We start from the raw sequence: 14,269 nt of genomic DNA on the forward strand, positions 1-14,269 counted from the left end.
GTGAGACAGAGGTCAGAAATTGTTGTCATGTTATGGAGCATCCTGAAGAGGAGTGTTTATGTCTGACCATCGTAAGACTGTGCATCTAGTACTGATTAGCATATTTCATGCAGGAGTAACAACAATTCTTGAAAGCCCATTATAGAGACAGCCTTCTTGAAAAGCAGTGTTTATTCATGCATGTGAAATTAAACTGAAACAGCTGGAAGATACAAGGGGAAGTTCCAGGCTATATATATCTATAGTACCTGATTTGTTTACTTTGGTCCTTGTGTAATAGATAATTATCTGGGCAATCTGATGGATGGCTGGGGAGGGAAGATGACAAGTGACTGATAATATAACTTGATTTTGAGAAATGAAGAAACCACAGAACAGTTGCTTAATCCACAATCTTATTGTGTACATGACTGATTTTGGAACAAGAATTCCATCATTTGGGTAAAAATATAAAAATCTGTGTCAAAAGGGCAAAGGGACAAAAAACCTTTGGTTCCATGACAACACCCTGGGGTGTTTATTGACCTCAGATGATTAAACATTGGTATTCCTAAACCAGTCCTGTGCATAAGAAAAGATTGTGGATTAACCAATTGTTCTGCGGTTTCTTCATTTTTCAAAACGGACTTGTACAGTTGCAGCTGCCCCATAAGGACAGTTTGTAATATCACTTGAAAAAACACTATAAATTACAGACAATGAAACTCCCCTGTAATGTTTATATTGGGATGGAGATGCATCAGACAGACATAACTGGTGAAAAAACCAATTAATCACAGTTTCTGTAATGAACAAATATGGCACAGTGAAGGTAACAACCAAGGTTCTGAGAGGGTATTTCATTCAAAAGTGAAAAATATAAATGCAGAGAGAAGAAATGTCTTTAATGTGTAAGAAGGAAATATTACTATCAATGTTAAAATTGAGTTTACTGTTACATGGATTATGTCTATCAGCCTATGAGCAGAAAGGGTTGACCTGTGTTCATAGCTTTACCATATTTTTGGAACACATTTTCAGTCACAATATCTCTTTAATTTCTGGATTAATGGTCTTACCTATCAGCAAAAAAGCCACCAGCATGTTTTGCTAACCAGCGGCCAACCCAGAGTCGGTGCAGCAGTTGTCTTAAAATCTGCCATGCTGTTGATGACAATAACTCGAGCTTTGAGGCAGGAAGTGGTTGACCAAACGCAACAAGGCAACGGCGAAGTTCCTGTGTAGCTGCAGGTAACTCACCCTAGAAAATTGATGGCATTACCACAAAATATAAATAGCTAAGATCTCACGTATGTAATGTATTACATGTATCTTAACACACTTCAAATTTTATTTGCAATAATTATTTAAAAAAACTATTTTCATAAAGTAATAGAAAGGGGGGGAAATCTGTTTTCAAATTTCTTAGTTATAATTTACATGTTATAATAAGTTATAATTTACCTGTTCTGAGGCATCAAGGGATCACCAATTTAGTACTGGAGAGCAGCGTGGAGGGTAAAAATCATAGAGGGAGACAAAGAGATGAATACACTAAGCAGTAGGTACTGGGAGATGAAGAAGCTTGCACAAGATAGAGTAGTACAGAGAGCTGCACCAAACCAGTCTCTGCTCTGAAGACAACAACAACAACAACAACAACAATTTACATTACTGAAGAGAAAAATGAACAACGTATTATTTACACAGATGATAAATTCTGTTACATGAGTAAAGCGAAAAAGAATAGACACGACATTCAACATCAAGGTACACAACATAATGAGACAGGCAGCAGGAAACGCCTAAAACAATCAAAAGAATTACAATCTGGCAGATGAAACAGCTCAGTACCATTCCTTTGCTGCCTAATGATAGCAGCAAGCCAAGCAACGATGAATAACTCGTCAGCAGGTAGAATGATCCACATTGCTCCAATGTAAAACAAATGCTTACAGCTGTGAAGCACAGCAGTGAGTTTCTCACAATGGACAATTATTGGTGTTTCACTTTGTTTAACTTGAAAATTAGATTGTTGTTTACTTCATTTTCGGTGTTTATTCACTTTTATTTCATTTCAAAGCACATTCAGTCCAACAGACATTGTAAGCCCAACATGTGAAATGAAATGGAAGAAGAAAATCAATCTGTACAGCCAGGCCACTGAATTAATGTGCTCAGTGAGGAAGTAATTTGAGAAAGCAAAGAAAAAAGTTCAGAATTTATTACCTGTTGCTTAGGGTTTAAAGAGATCAGAAACAGCTTTATATATAAACAAAAACACTGCTGTAACATTACGGTACAAAAGGTACAATATGGGTTGTGATGAGAGCGTTACAACAAAGTTACATAAAAAAGCAATCGAGGAAGAGGCAAGTGACAGCTTTGGACAATTTTCAGACAGACGCCATTCATTGTCCTCTATGACTACTATAAGGAAAGAGTTATCAAACACGATTGAAACTGCTCCTGTAGCTTCAGAAAGACATCCTTCATAAAGGCAGCAAATCTTCATTGTACACAGTGCTGAGACACACAAACTTGTAAGTACTTAATTACTACTGGACACAAAACATTAATGGAAATGACAAATGCTGTTGCATGGTGATGCAGATTTCTGCAGAGGATTATGGGTGTGCCATCTGATAATAATATCCGAGTACATGAAACTTGGGCTAACACCAGTCACTTAAACAGAGGTTGGAGTGATAGAACACCCAAAAGGACAATAGCAATGCCTGTTGGAGAACGAGAGCAATACATAGAACAGTTTTGTGTCAAACTGCCTTTAATTCAAAAAAGACACTTGATTAATGCGAAGGGATGAATAAAAAGGTAGGTGATTACAATGATAGGATGAATAGTGTAGTCTCTCTCAAATGGTTCCAAACATCACTATGAAAAATATCATATAGGCAACAGTCACTATCATGGATAATGCCCCAGAGAAGATTTGAAGAAATCTGAATTGCTCAAGATTGTGGCATGAAATAAACGACAATTTCCACAGTATATCATCAATGAAACTGCTGAAAGACGTGCATGAAATATTTCAGATACCTAAATATCATTATCTTTTCAATGTTATTGAATATATGTGGGTGTAAATAAAAAATAACAATGAAAAGTTCACCCTCTCTGAAGTTGAGATTCTCTCCTTGTGAAAGCTGTGAGTCAAGCAATAAGTGAGACCCGGAAGAAAACAGTGAACAGCATTGTTAAGTGTAACCAAACAGGCAGCAAAAAACAGCTGAGGAACGAAATGACCATATGCAGGGACCAGAAAATGTAGCATCTATTTTTCACAAAATTCACATCTATTTTCTTTGTTTATTAATGATTAGATGCACAAATGTAAAAGGTTTTCATGGTGTCTCAGAGAAGACAAACCAATTATTAGTTATCTGAAACTGACTGTTAAAAAAGTGCTGATTGTGGACTTTTTGACTGGAATGTTTGCTTTTGCAAAAACTTCCAACACATTTTTCTTCCAAAATGGTCTTTGTTTTCTTCGTTTGGCTGCATTCAAGCTTTCAAAAAGGATTGTTCTGAGGAAAGCAGCAGCAGCATTTTCTCACGAGTTAAGTGAATGTGTCTCCGATATAAGGTGTTTTTGAACATTATTTGTCTTTTCCTGCTGAATTTGAATATCAAAGAATCTGCACACACTAATTTCAACATTTTGTGGACATTCGTAGCCCTATGACCCATACTTGACAATGCTACAGATAGAACTGACAAGACACTTAGCATGGAAGTAGAACCAAACGTACAGCAACTCGATTTTAATGTTAAGGGAAGAATTTCATCGCCATAAAAAAACATTACAGATTTTGTTTCCTAATTGCTATAGCGCAGAAAGCAGGCACTATAGGCTATAGTCACAGACGGCTGCGAGTGTAAAAAGACTAGAATTTTGACCGCCGGAGGCCCAGTAGCAGTGCAGGGAAACAAACCGTGCCTCCATTTCACTGGGCAGCAGTCAACAGCAGAAATTACACACTGTCACAGGGATCGCAATCTCTTCTGATGTTGTAAAGGTCGTAATCGAAATCCACGATGGACCAGGATTAATCGCTACATTTATTTATTTAAAGTAAAACAACAACAACAACAACAACAACACACACTGAGCAACACACAACACAAAGCATTCGGGGACGGCTACCATGCGACTGCATGTTGAAGTTAGCAGAGTATCGTTAAGGATGTAGTTCAGGCCCGACCTCTAGCGGTATTCAATGCAACTACAGTCAACAAATTTGCCACATCAGAACTGTCCACATTATACTATCTTTTGAGGTTTAGCAAGCGAACAAACAAACAAACATATATGTTTCTTTCTTATAAAATGCTAGGTTCCATTGCTGAGTACTACATTGCATTAAGTGGTGTGTATCTTAAACAGACCATTCAACTGTCCACATTGACATGACACCGGATCATTGAGCGCATTGATACATCACTGTGTTCGTACACTACATTTTCTAAGTAGGTTCTTGTGCACATTATCTTTCCAAATTGGACTTTGCCAAATGGTGTACAATGCCAGTAAATGCTTACATTTTCAGTATTGTGTATGCAGAAAATAAAGCTGTTTCAAACTATATCTGATACATGGCTATCTGGATTCCATTCACTGTGAAACAGACTATTAAGTGATTCGCGGTTTCACATTTTGAGGCAGAATTCACATCTACTTAGGATTTATCACAAAATGCGAATTATTCCAGTTCTTAAGCATATGGCATCATTGGCTGGGAGAGCTCATCTGGGGGTTGTTTGGCCATCGGGCACAAATCTTTCTATTTTACATGGCTTTGGTGACTTGTACAACAATGAGGATGAGATGAAATGAGGACAACACACACGCCCAGTCCCTGAGCGAAGAAAATTTCCGACCCAGCTGGGAATCAAACCTGGTTCCCTTCTATCTAGAGGCAGTGACACTAATCACTAGACCACAAATTGCAGACATACAACTGGAGGGAGCAGTAACAGCTCACGCAGTGCGGAAGGAAATAATTCTGAATCAGATTCTGTGAGCAAAATTACTAGTGCCATAACTGGCTGACAGTCAGGAGTTTAAGAGGAAAGCAAGCCATCAGTCAATCATCACAACACATTATAACTGTCAGTGTACTGATAAGATTGTTCTGGAATAATATTATGGAAGGAAGGAAGACAAGAGAGAGACAGATACTCTAGGAGGAATATCACAGACCACTGAAAGACATTACACTGAAGGAAGACTACATTCACTCAGAATTATTGAGATTTTTAGGTGACAAAGTTATTCCATCTGGTACACAAGGTACACAAGATAGCTGACATCCTCAGACTTCAAGAAGAATGTAATAATTACACTTCCAGAGAAGGCAGATGGTGACAGCAATGGATATTACTGAACCATCAGTTTAATAGGTGGTTGTTGTTGTCTTCAGTCCTGAGACTGATTTGATGCAGCTCTCCATGCTGCTCTATCCTGTGCAAGCTTCTTCATCTCCCAGTACTTACTGCAACCTACATCCTTTTGAATCTGCTTAGTGTATTCGTCTCTTGGTCTCCCTCTACGATTTTTACCCTCCACGCTTCCCTCCAATGCCAAATTTGTGATCCCTTGATGCCTCAGAACATGTCCTACCAACTGGTCCCTTCTTCTTGTCAAGTTGTGCCACAAACTCCTCTTCTCCCCAATTCTATTCAATACCTCCTCATCAGTTACGTGACAGACCCATCTAATCTTCAGCATTCTTCTGTAGCACCACATTTCGAAAGCTTCTATTCTCTTCTTGTCTAAGCTATTTATCGTCCATGTTTCACTTCCATACATGGCTACACTCCACACAAATACTTTCAGAAACGACTTCCTGACACGCAAATCTATACTCATTGTTAACAAATTTCTCTTCTTCAGAAACGCTTTCCTTCCCATTGCCAGTCTACATTTTATATCCTCTCTACTTCGACCATCATCAATTATTTTGCTCCCCAAATAGCAAAACTCCTTTACTACTTTAAGTGTCTCATTTCCTAATCTAATTCCCTCAGCATCACAGCAGGTTACAGTTTTTTTTTTAAATTGACACGAGTTATTTACTGAAGGGAGTGAGACAGGGTTGCAGTCTATTCTCAATGTTTTTAATACATACAATGAGTAACCATCAAAGAAAACAAGGGAAAATTTGAAAGGAAATTGAAGTTCAGGGTGAAGAAATTGAGCTTTGATGTTTGCCAGTGATACTGCAATTCTGGCACAGATGGCAAAGAACTTGAAAGATCAGCTGATCAGTGGATAGTGTCCACAAAAGAGGTTGCAAGATGAAAATCAACAAAAGTAAATGGAGGGTTATGGATTGTAGTCAAATTAAATCAAGTGATGCTGAAGGAATTAGACTAGAAAATATAACACTAAAAGAAGTATATCAGTTTTGCTATTTGGGAAGTGACAACAGATGTGACAAAGTAGAAACAATGTAAAATGAAGACTGGCAATATGAAGAAATGAGTTTCTAAAAAATAGAACTCTGTTTAAGCGTAAAGAATTCTTCTGAAGGTGTATGTATAGAGCGTAGCCTTGTATGGAATTGAAATGTAAATAATTCAGACAAGAAGCCAATACAAGCCTTTGAAATGAGGTGCTACAGAAGAATGCTAGAGGTTAGATGGGTAAACTGCATAACAAATGAAGAGTTACTGAATAGAAGTGAAGAGATTATAAGTTTATGGAATAACTTGATTAAGGGAAGGGATAAGTTCTCACGACACATCCTGGGGCATCATGGAATTGGGTAATGTGATAATGGAGTGAACACAAGGAGGTAAAGATATTCAAAAACTCTCTAATTACAAGTACAACTAAACTGATAGTATGCTATTCCCTTGTGCAAACTGTCATCACATATGGATCAGAAACATGGACAATGACAGAAGCAGACAGTAACAGCCTAAGGGTATTTGAAAGGAAAATCTTACAAAAAAATCTATAGGCCTGAGAGAGAGGCAGAAGGTTGGAGAGTGAGATACAACCATGAAATACAAGAACTTTTACAAAGGAACGATATAGTGAAGAATACGTTGGTTTGGACATATAGAGAGGATGATGGAAGACAGGATGCCCAAACGAATAATGAATGCCAGATTGTATTCCACCAGAAGGAAGGGCAGACTAAGATCTAGATGGATGGACAATGTGCTGGCTGACCTTGCCAAAATGGGGATATGTGGATGGAACAAAAAAGCTGAGAACAGAGGGATATGGAGGAAGTTTACTGAGGAGGCCAAGGCCCACCAAGGGTCTAACTAACTGGGAGTCCGTATGACATTTTGACTCTGGTTTTTATGCCCTGAAATGTTACACCTTTGTACACAATGTGACCCACACGTAAGTAAACGCTGTCTGACTGTAATGACTAAAGTTTCAGACTGACAATAACTTCTGCAAAGCACAGACAAGGAAAAGTGTGTTTAACCAAAGTTAATCAAGAAAAAACTGAAATTAGAATCCGCATTGTAGACCTCATACATCTACTGACTGTGTATGTAAATAAATTGTACCTTATAGTTACAAATTGTGCCATGCAAATTTTTTACCTTCTGTGCCCTACGTTACCCAACACTTGAAAAACCGTGAACTTGTTTGGTAGCAGAAATTATTTAAATGTCTCTGTCAACCCCAGTACATGTATCTAAATTCCACACCGATATGTATAGCTAAAATTGTTACATAATATAATTGTGATCACTGCTGAAGTTAGGCTACTTCATCCCAGCTTTAAATATAATTAAAAATGGATGGGGTAAGTTTTGAGAAATTAGTTCTTCAGTGGACACATGTACAGGTATGGAACACGAGGAAAGATTCATTTAAAAAAAAGATCCAGGAGAAGGACAATAAATTCGTAAGACCCCTAGTGTAATTAAATAAAATATAATTAACAATGTTCATGCACAGCATAACTTACTTCATGCTTAAATACGTGTCTTCACATCCTCACTGGATACGACAGATAAAAGAAAATTAAATAAATATTACTATTACTTCCTGAAACATGGTCTTACATGTGGAAGTTACATTGGCATGAAACGGCAAAAAAAGCTTGAAAATGAACTAACTTTTGCAGCTGTACGGAATATCCAGTATAAATTGCGTGCATTCTCTCTTCTGTATTAGTACAGATTGCATGCACCCGTCCACATTTCTACTATGGCTGCGTAACATATAAAGAGAACCTGGTTGTCCTCTGCCACATGAAGTCAGAATACACTGATTCTATCTGTGAGCCCATCTCTTTCCTTCTCTACAGGGTGGTCAGAAACAGTTTTCAAGTGGCCTGCCAAATACAATCAGTGCCAGTTGATCTCATGGCGTAGATGATAGCGCACGACTGCTGAGCCTATGGCTTAGGTTCGATCCTTACTATCCTCGCACATCTAATTTTTGTATTGCTCTCTTGTTCGCTTGGAGGAAACCAAACGAAGAACACATCCAGCAAACACTGTCTCTGGCGGTCCGCTCAAATTTGCACACATAACAATACGGTTGGCTGACTTCAATGGTAACTAACTCTGAAATTACGCCATGTACCAAATTTTTTTCTTAACAATTATTTCTCAGCAAAACCTACCATGCAACACCGTTACAAGTTTTTCAGACTGTTTCTGACCACCCTGTGCAGAAGCAATAGTCTGGTTGTAGGTGCGTGATTCTTAATTTGAGGTTGTATGAAACTTCCTGTGAGTGGGTTAAAGCTTTGTATGCTATGAAGTAAACAGTCAAATTTCAATTAGGCATGGCAGCGGCTTCTTATTGACGAATCACATAGCAGACAAAGCCACCAACTTCTAAAAAGTACATGATAAAGATGCACTTACAATGTCACAGATAAGACAGTACAAATACGTAACAATATCAGTCCCTGAGCATAAAATACATGACATAAATCATAATCATACATGAAAATAAACTTTCTACTTACAGACTCTTGTCTGTATCACTCGCACAAACACTACTCATTCAAATAATTACATAGCGTGCAACTAAGGTGTTAAATGTGCAGCTTTCAGCACTCAACCGAACCGTCTAGCTGCTTTATCCGGGCAGGCACACACTACTCAATACCTCCAACTATACTCATCAGGCCGAAACACTTATCGCGGCACGCCGAAGGCATGTGAAATGCTTCATTCGCATTACCGAATACTAAAGCCGTCACACAACAAAGGTTATGTAAAGCATCTGAGCATACACTTACTCCTACAAGAGAGACCTTATGCGAATGCAGTGCACCATGGAACAGCACAAATAGATGAACCATTGCAGTATGCTTTCAGCAGATGAGTGGCATAAACATCTTGTTTGCGTCCCATCTGCAGAGTCATGAGCGCGCTTAGTTTGTTTACTTCCTTGCCGCAGCTACTATTCGCGTCCGTTGACACTGAGTCGTTAAGGTTCATTCCTACAGAAAAGCTACCATCAAGATCAGCTTCCAGCCCGACCACGCGCATTTGAAATCTTGACAAAGTTCAAATACCACCACAGCACATCATCGGTATCCTACTATCCATCACAAGTAGCATTGTCTACGTCAAGATGGTCAATGACAAGTTATGTCACGCTGTTGTGAGGTGAGCAGTTGTGCAAACACTCTCAAGTTCAAACACTCCGATGGTCACGTCAGGGCAGTTACTGTTGACCATGCAGGCAAGTAGGATTATGCACACTAAGAGTCTTCGAACTCCCTTTCGAAGTGGCACCAAATGTATTTACTGCAGTTTTCCGACTGTATGGGACGGTAATTAACCACGTGGCTGAAAAATGGAACACCTTTGAAACTTACCCGGTCCTCAGCGGTGTCCGACAAGTCAAAACTGAATTAAAGAAACACGTGCCATCCTACTGAATCATACGTGGATGTCGAGCAATTGTAATGTACGATGGACAGCCTCGTACTTGTTCTGGTTGCAGCCATGAGGGTCATGTACGCTTGGTGTGTATTCAACATCACGTTTCACAAATCCCATTAGGTGAAACGGCACCACCTCCTAGGGTAACGGCCGTCCCCATCAATTACGCAGGGGTGACAGGGTCGACCGTCGTGGAAGACGAAAGACCGCTTCAAAGACAGGGAACGTTAGAAGAGTGTTGAAGAAGAAGACTAGGAGGTAAAAATTTTGTATGGGCACAAAAATGTGACTCTATATGGGTACAAATGGATGCAAGTTGTAGAAGTTATGCAGACGTGAATATTCCTGCAGAGGATATAGTAGTGAAGAGAGCTGCATTAAACCATACTTCCGACTGAGGATCACAACAACAATAATAATATTAACCTGTTGCTTCTTGTAGAAAAATTTAGTAATGAAAATAATTAACCATTAAAATAAACCACAAATGTTTTACAATACTGCAAAAATAGTTTGTATTGCTATTGTGAAGTACAACAAATAACATTTAAGGCATACTAATTACTGAACAATTCTTTGCAATTTTTGGAATTTTATAGTAAAATTAATAACTGTAAATATATTTATACATACAACTATGGCCAGAATATTGCCGCTTTTCTGTTTTGCCACTAGCAAATATGAGTTGTTGTGACCATTGATGTCACATTATGCAACAAAGCCACATGAATTGTCAATAACGATTATTTGTCATACGGACTATAAACGTATGAAGTTAAGCAGAAAGGAGCTTCAGTCCCACAAAAAAAATTTCAGAAGGCTGTTATGAATTGTCCATGACACTATGACTTGTGTTAAAATTACTGTTGCAACATTGCAGCAAAAATGTGAAGACATGAGCAGTGACCTCAGTGTGAGATGCTACCCATGTTGCCATACTGCATTGTGAAACATCCTTAAGCAATGTAAAATAATAACCTACCTACTCATACCTTCAACAGGATTAGGGTTCAGTTTGTGATGCAGTTAAAGAAAAGAAAATGAATTAAACATTTATGCCACTCCTTTACTGGACGAATTAATATAACGTTTTTAACAGTGATGTTTCATTCCCACCCTTTAAATTTCACTGACTTCACAAACCCTGCCTGGCAACATCACTGCTTGCTGACTTTGGAGAGCATTGGATAACTTTCGGTAAGTTTGATGAACTTTCTGTGGTGTATTTGTTTTTAAAGTAATCACATCATTTAGGTAGTTATTTGATCATGAATGAAACTATGAAACTTTCTTGAAAAAATGATTCGACTGAGGACACAATACGCATTTGCGGCACATGGATACTGACTGATCTCATTTTCATTCAATTAGGTGAGTACTATCACTTTCAGACCCGATACGCACAATTGTGGGGGTGCGGTTTATTTGCGCTGCAGCATCATATTATTCCGGTATGCAGTTGAGTCCCAAGTCACGCGACTGTGCAGGAATCGCTGTTTCGTATACAACTCAATTTATATCGATATCTCGTTACAGATGCGAGATATTGTGTCTTAATCTTTGGTAGTTTTCAAGATGGCGGGTCGGAAGCATGTCTGCCGAGGTAAATGTTTATTGTGCTTTATTTATTGCATTTTGACATTTGGAAAAATGTGTTTGAGATTCCGAAAGGTGTACAGAAGTAAATAAAAATATGTCCGCCACAATTATTTGAATACTTTCATAGTGACAATGACTGTAACATCCACACGCACAATTTTGCGTGTTGGGACTATTTTACCGGCATATGGTCATTTTCGGTCGATGTTTGTGGTTACGATTCGGAACACATTACGGAATAGATAAGTCATTTTACTATCGTATTTACGCATTATTTTCACAGTTTGTTTATTTGTTTCGTTTTAGGGCTTACTGACGAGGAAATTCTAGCCATATTAGATGACTCTGAAGTGGAAGTCTTCAGTAGTGATGACGAATTGTTAGATACAACTTGGACTCTTCCAACAATCAAACCTAGACTTGGAGAAAGCTCTGAATCTTCTGAGGAGGAGGAAAATTGTAACAATGCTTCTGCAACAATACTACCAGTTGCTCCAGAAGTTCAGGACAATTTTCCCAGTCAACACAGTAGAAAGAATTCTAAAAAAAACAGTGGAAACACATCGTCGTTTGTCCACTTGGAGAAAAAGACAATTCATCTACAAAATTTTTGCGCACTCAGAGAGTGAGGTAGGACAGGAAATTAAAACTCCAATGAGCTATTTCAGCGAGTACTACCCAGAAGATTTTTTTCAGTTAGCATCTGACTGCACTAACAGTTACTACTTTTCGAAGAAAGGGAAGTTGCTTCATACAAATCCTCAAGACATAAAAAAGCTGTATGGCATGCATGTACTTGTGGGATGCATTAGATATCCTCGTACACGTATGTACTGGCAGAAGTCATTGCGTATGCCAACTATTGCAGATTGTATGCCTAGAGACAGGTTCTTCACTCTCAGAACAGCACTGCATGTTGTGGACACTAACAACATTCCACGTGAATCAGAAACTAATAGATTGTGGAAAGTACAACCTGCAATTAATGTTGTATTCAGTGCTTGTTTGAGACTTCCACGCCCCTCTGAAAATGATTATTCCATTGATGAGCAAATGGTACCATTTACTGGACGCTGCACATTGTCTCAGTATGTTCCAAACAAACCGCGCCCTTTGGGAATTAAAAACTTTGTTTTGGCAACAACGAAAGGTTTAGTACTTGATTTTGAATTTTATTAAGGTAAATCAACTCCTCTGCCAGATGTTGGCCTTGGTCTTGGGCCATCTGTAATACTTCGCCTTGCTCAAACATTACCTCAAGGTGCAAGACTATATTTTGACAGATATTTTACAGCTTTGCCATTATTGCAATAGTTACTTGACCTAAGGCTGGAAGGAACAGGAACCATAATGAAAAACAGAGTGAAACCAGTTCAGCTGACAGAAGAAAAAAGACTGGAGAGAGGAGATATGGAAGAATTCTGCAGGGACAATGATAAAATAGTCATTGTCCAGTGGAAAGATTCAAAAGCTGTGACCCTTGCCTCAACTTGTACAGGATGTGAACCTGTAAGCAATGTTGAGAGGTGGAGTAAATCAGAAAAGAAGTACATCTTAGTGCCATGTCCTGCAGTCGTGGTGAAGTACAACCTGTGTATGGGAGGAGTGGACCTCTGCGATCAAATGATGGAGACCTACAGGACTTTCTTGAAGACAAAAAAATGGACTTTAAAGTTTTGATTCATTTACTTGATTTGGCTTGCGTCAATTCCTGGTTACAATACAAAGTTGAATGCGAAGCCAATAAAGTACAAAAGAAAAGCATTTTAGATCTTTTGGATTTCGACAAGTGATTGGGAAAGCGCTAATTTCTTCTTCTTCAGGACAGGAACATGAATGTGAATCCAATGAAGAGCCACCAAATAAAATGTACAAATCAGCAAACACACCATGTGATGAGAAGCGGCTAGACGGACATCATCACTGGCCAACTGTTGATGATTTGCCTTCAGCTCGTTGCTGCAGGCAAAAAAATTGCAAGAAGAGGACGAGAACCAGATGTCTGAGGTGTAATATTTATTTGTGTTTGTCAAAAGACAATAATTGCTTTCGTGAATATCACTGCAAGAAATGACATAAATATGTAAGATAATCCCGACCCACACAATCGTGTGAGTTTAAAATTTGTATCAAAATTAAAAAATAAAATTTTCTAAGAAATTGGTCCATGATTCTGTATTTTTTTTTAGTTACAAAAATGCATTTATTTCAAAATTTTTATTTCAAGTTTGGGTGGGGGTCTGAAAGGGCTATGTGCACACTGCAACCACGTCACTTGATGTAGCAGGTGTAAAATTACAAAAAAATAAAATAAAAAATAATTTTCTGGCACCAGAATTATGTATATATAAGAAGGCACGCAGTAGGGCATTGCAGAGTAGGAAAAGGTAGTACACTATGTGACACAAAAACCAACAGTGTCATCTGTCCATAATGTGATATAAAAGACAGACCTGCTGGCCAGTACTTATCTTCAGGATGTGAAATGTGTAGTACTGGAAATAGTCACATATAAAAGTGATTTTTTTCCTTGTTAGTTTCTTGGCAATGACAGAAAAAGGAAAGACAGGTCACCAGACCCCAGAATGAAGGGCATCCACCTGTAGTAAGGATAAGGGTAGATAAAGACGAAGGGAAACTCAATTTTCTTTTGATACAATTAACTGCCCTTGTCTGTAATTTGCAATTTGTGGTGAGTGAAGAGCATTTATCATTGATTTTCCTCTTGTTCCAGGTATGGTGAGGCTACGGGAGTTGGACGAAAATATCGAAATACCTCAATAAA

At 38.4% G+C, this 14,269-nt stretch overlaps 1 protein-coding gene across 1 annotated transcript in view; it reads right to left on the bottom strand.

The window, feature by feature from the left end:
- Window positions 1-14,269, bottom strand: part of LOC126412208 (sterol regulatory element-binding protein 1) — a 96,654-nt gene that overhangs the window by 54,086 nt on the left and 28,299 nt on the right. The window contains exon 9 of the mRNA XM_050081691.1: window positions 1,059-1,240. Within this exon, the coding sequence (XP_049937648.1) occupies window positions 1,059-1,240 (182 nt within the window). The remainder of the gene's footprint in view (window positions 1-1,058; window positions 1,241-14,269) is intronic.

The sequence above is a fragment of the Schistocerca serialis genome, chromosome 7 (genome assembly GCF_023864345.2).
Source record: "Schistocerca serialis cubense isolate TAMUIC-IGC-003099 chromosome 7, iqSchSeri2.2, whole genome shotgun sequence".
NCBI classification, from domain to species: domain Eukaryota; kingdom Metazoa; phylum Arthropoda; class Insecta; order Orthoptera; family Acrididae; genus Schistocerca; species Schistocerca serialis.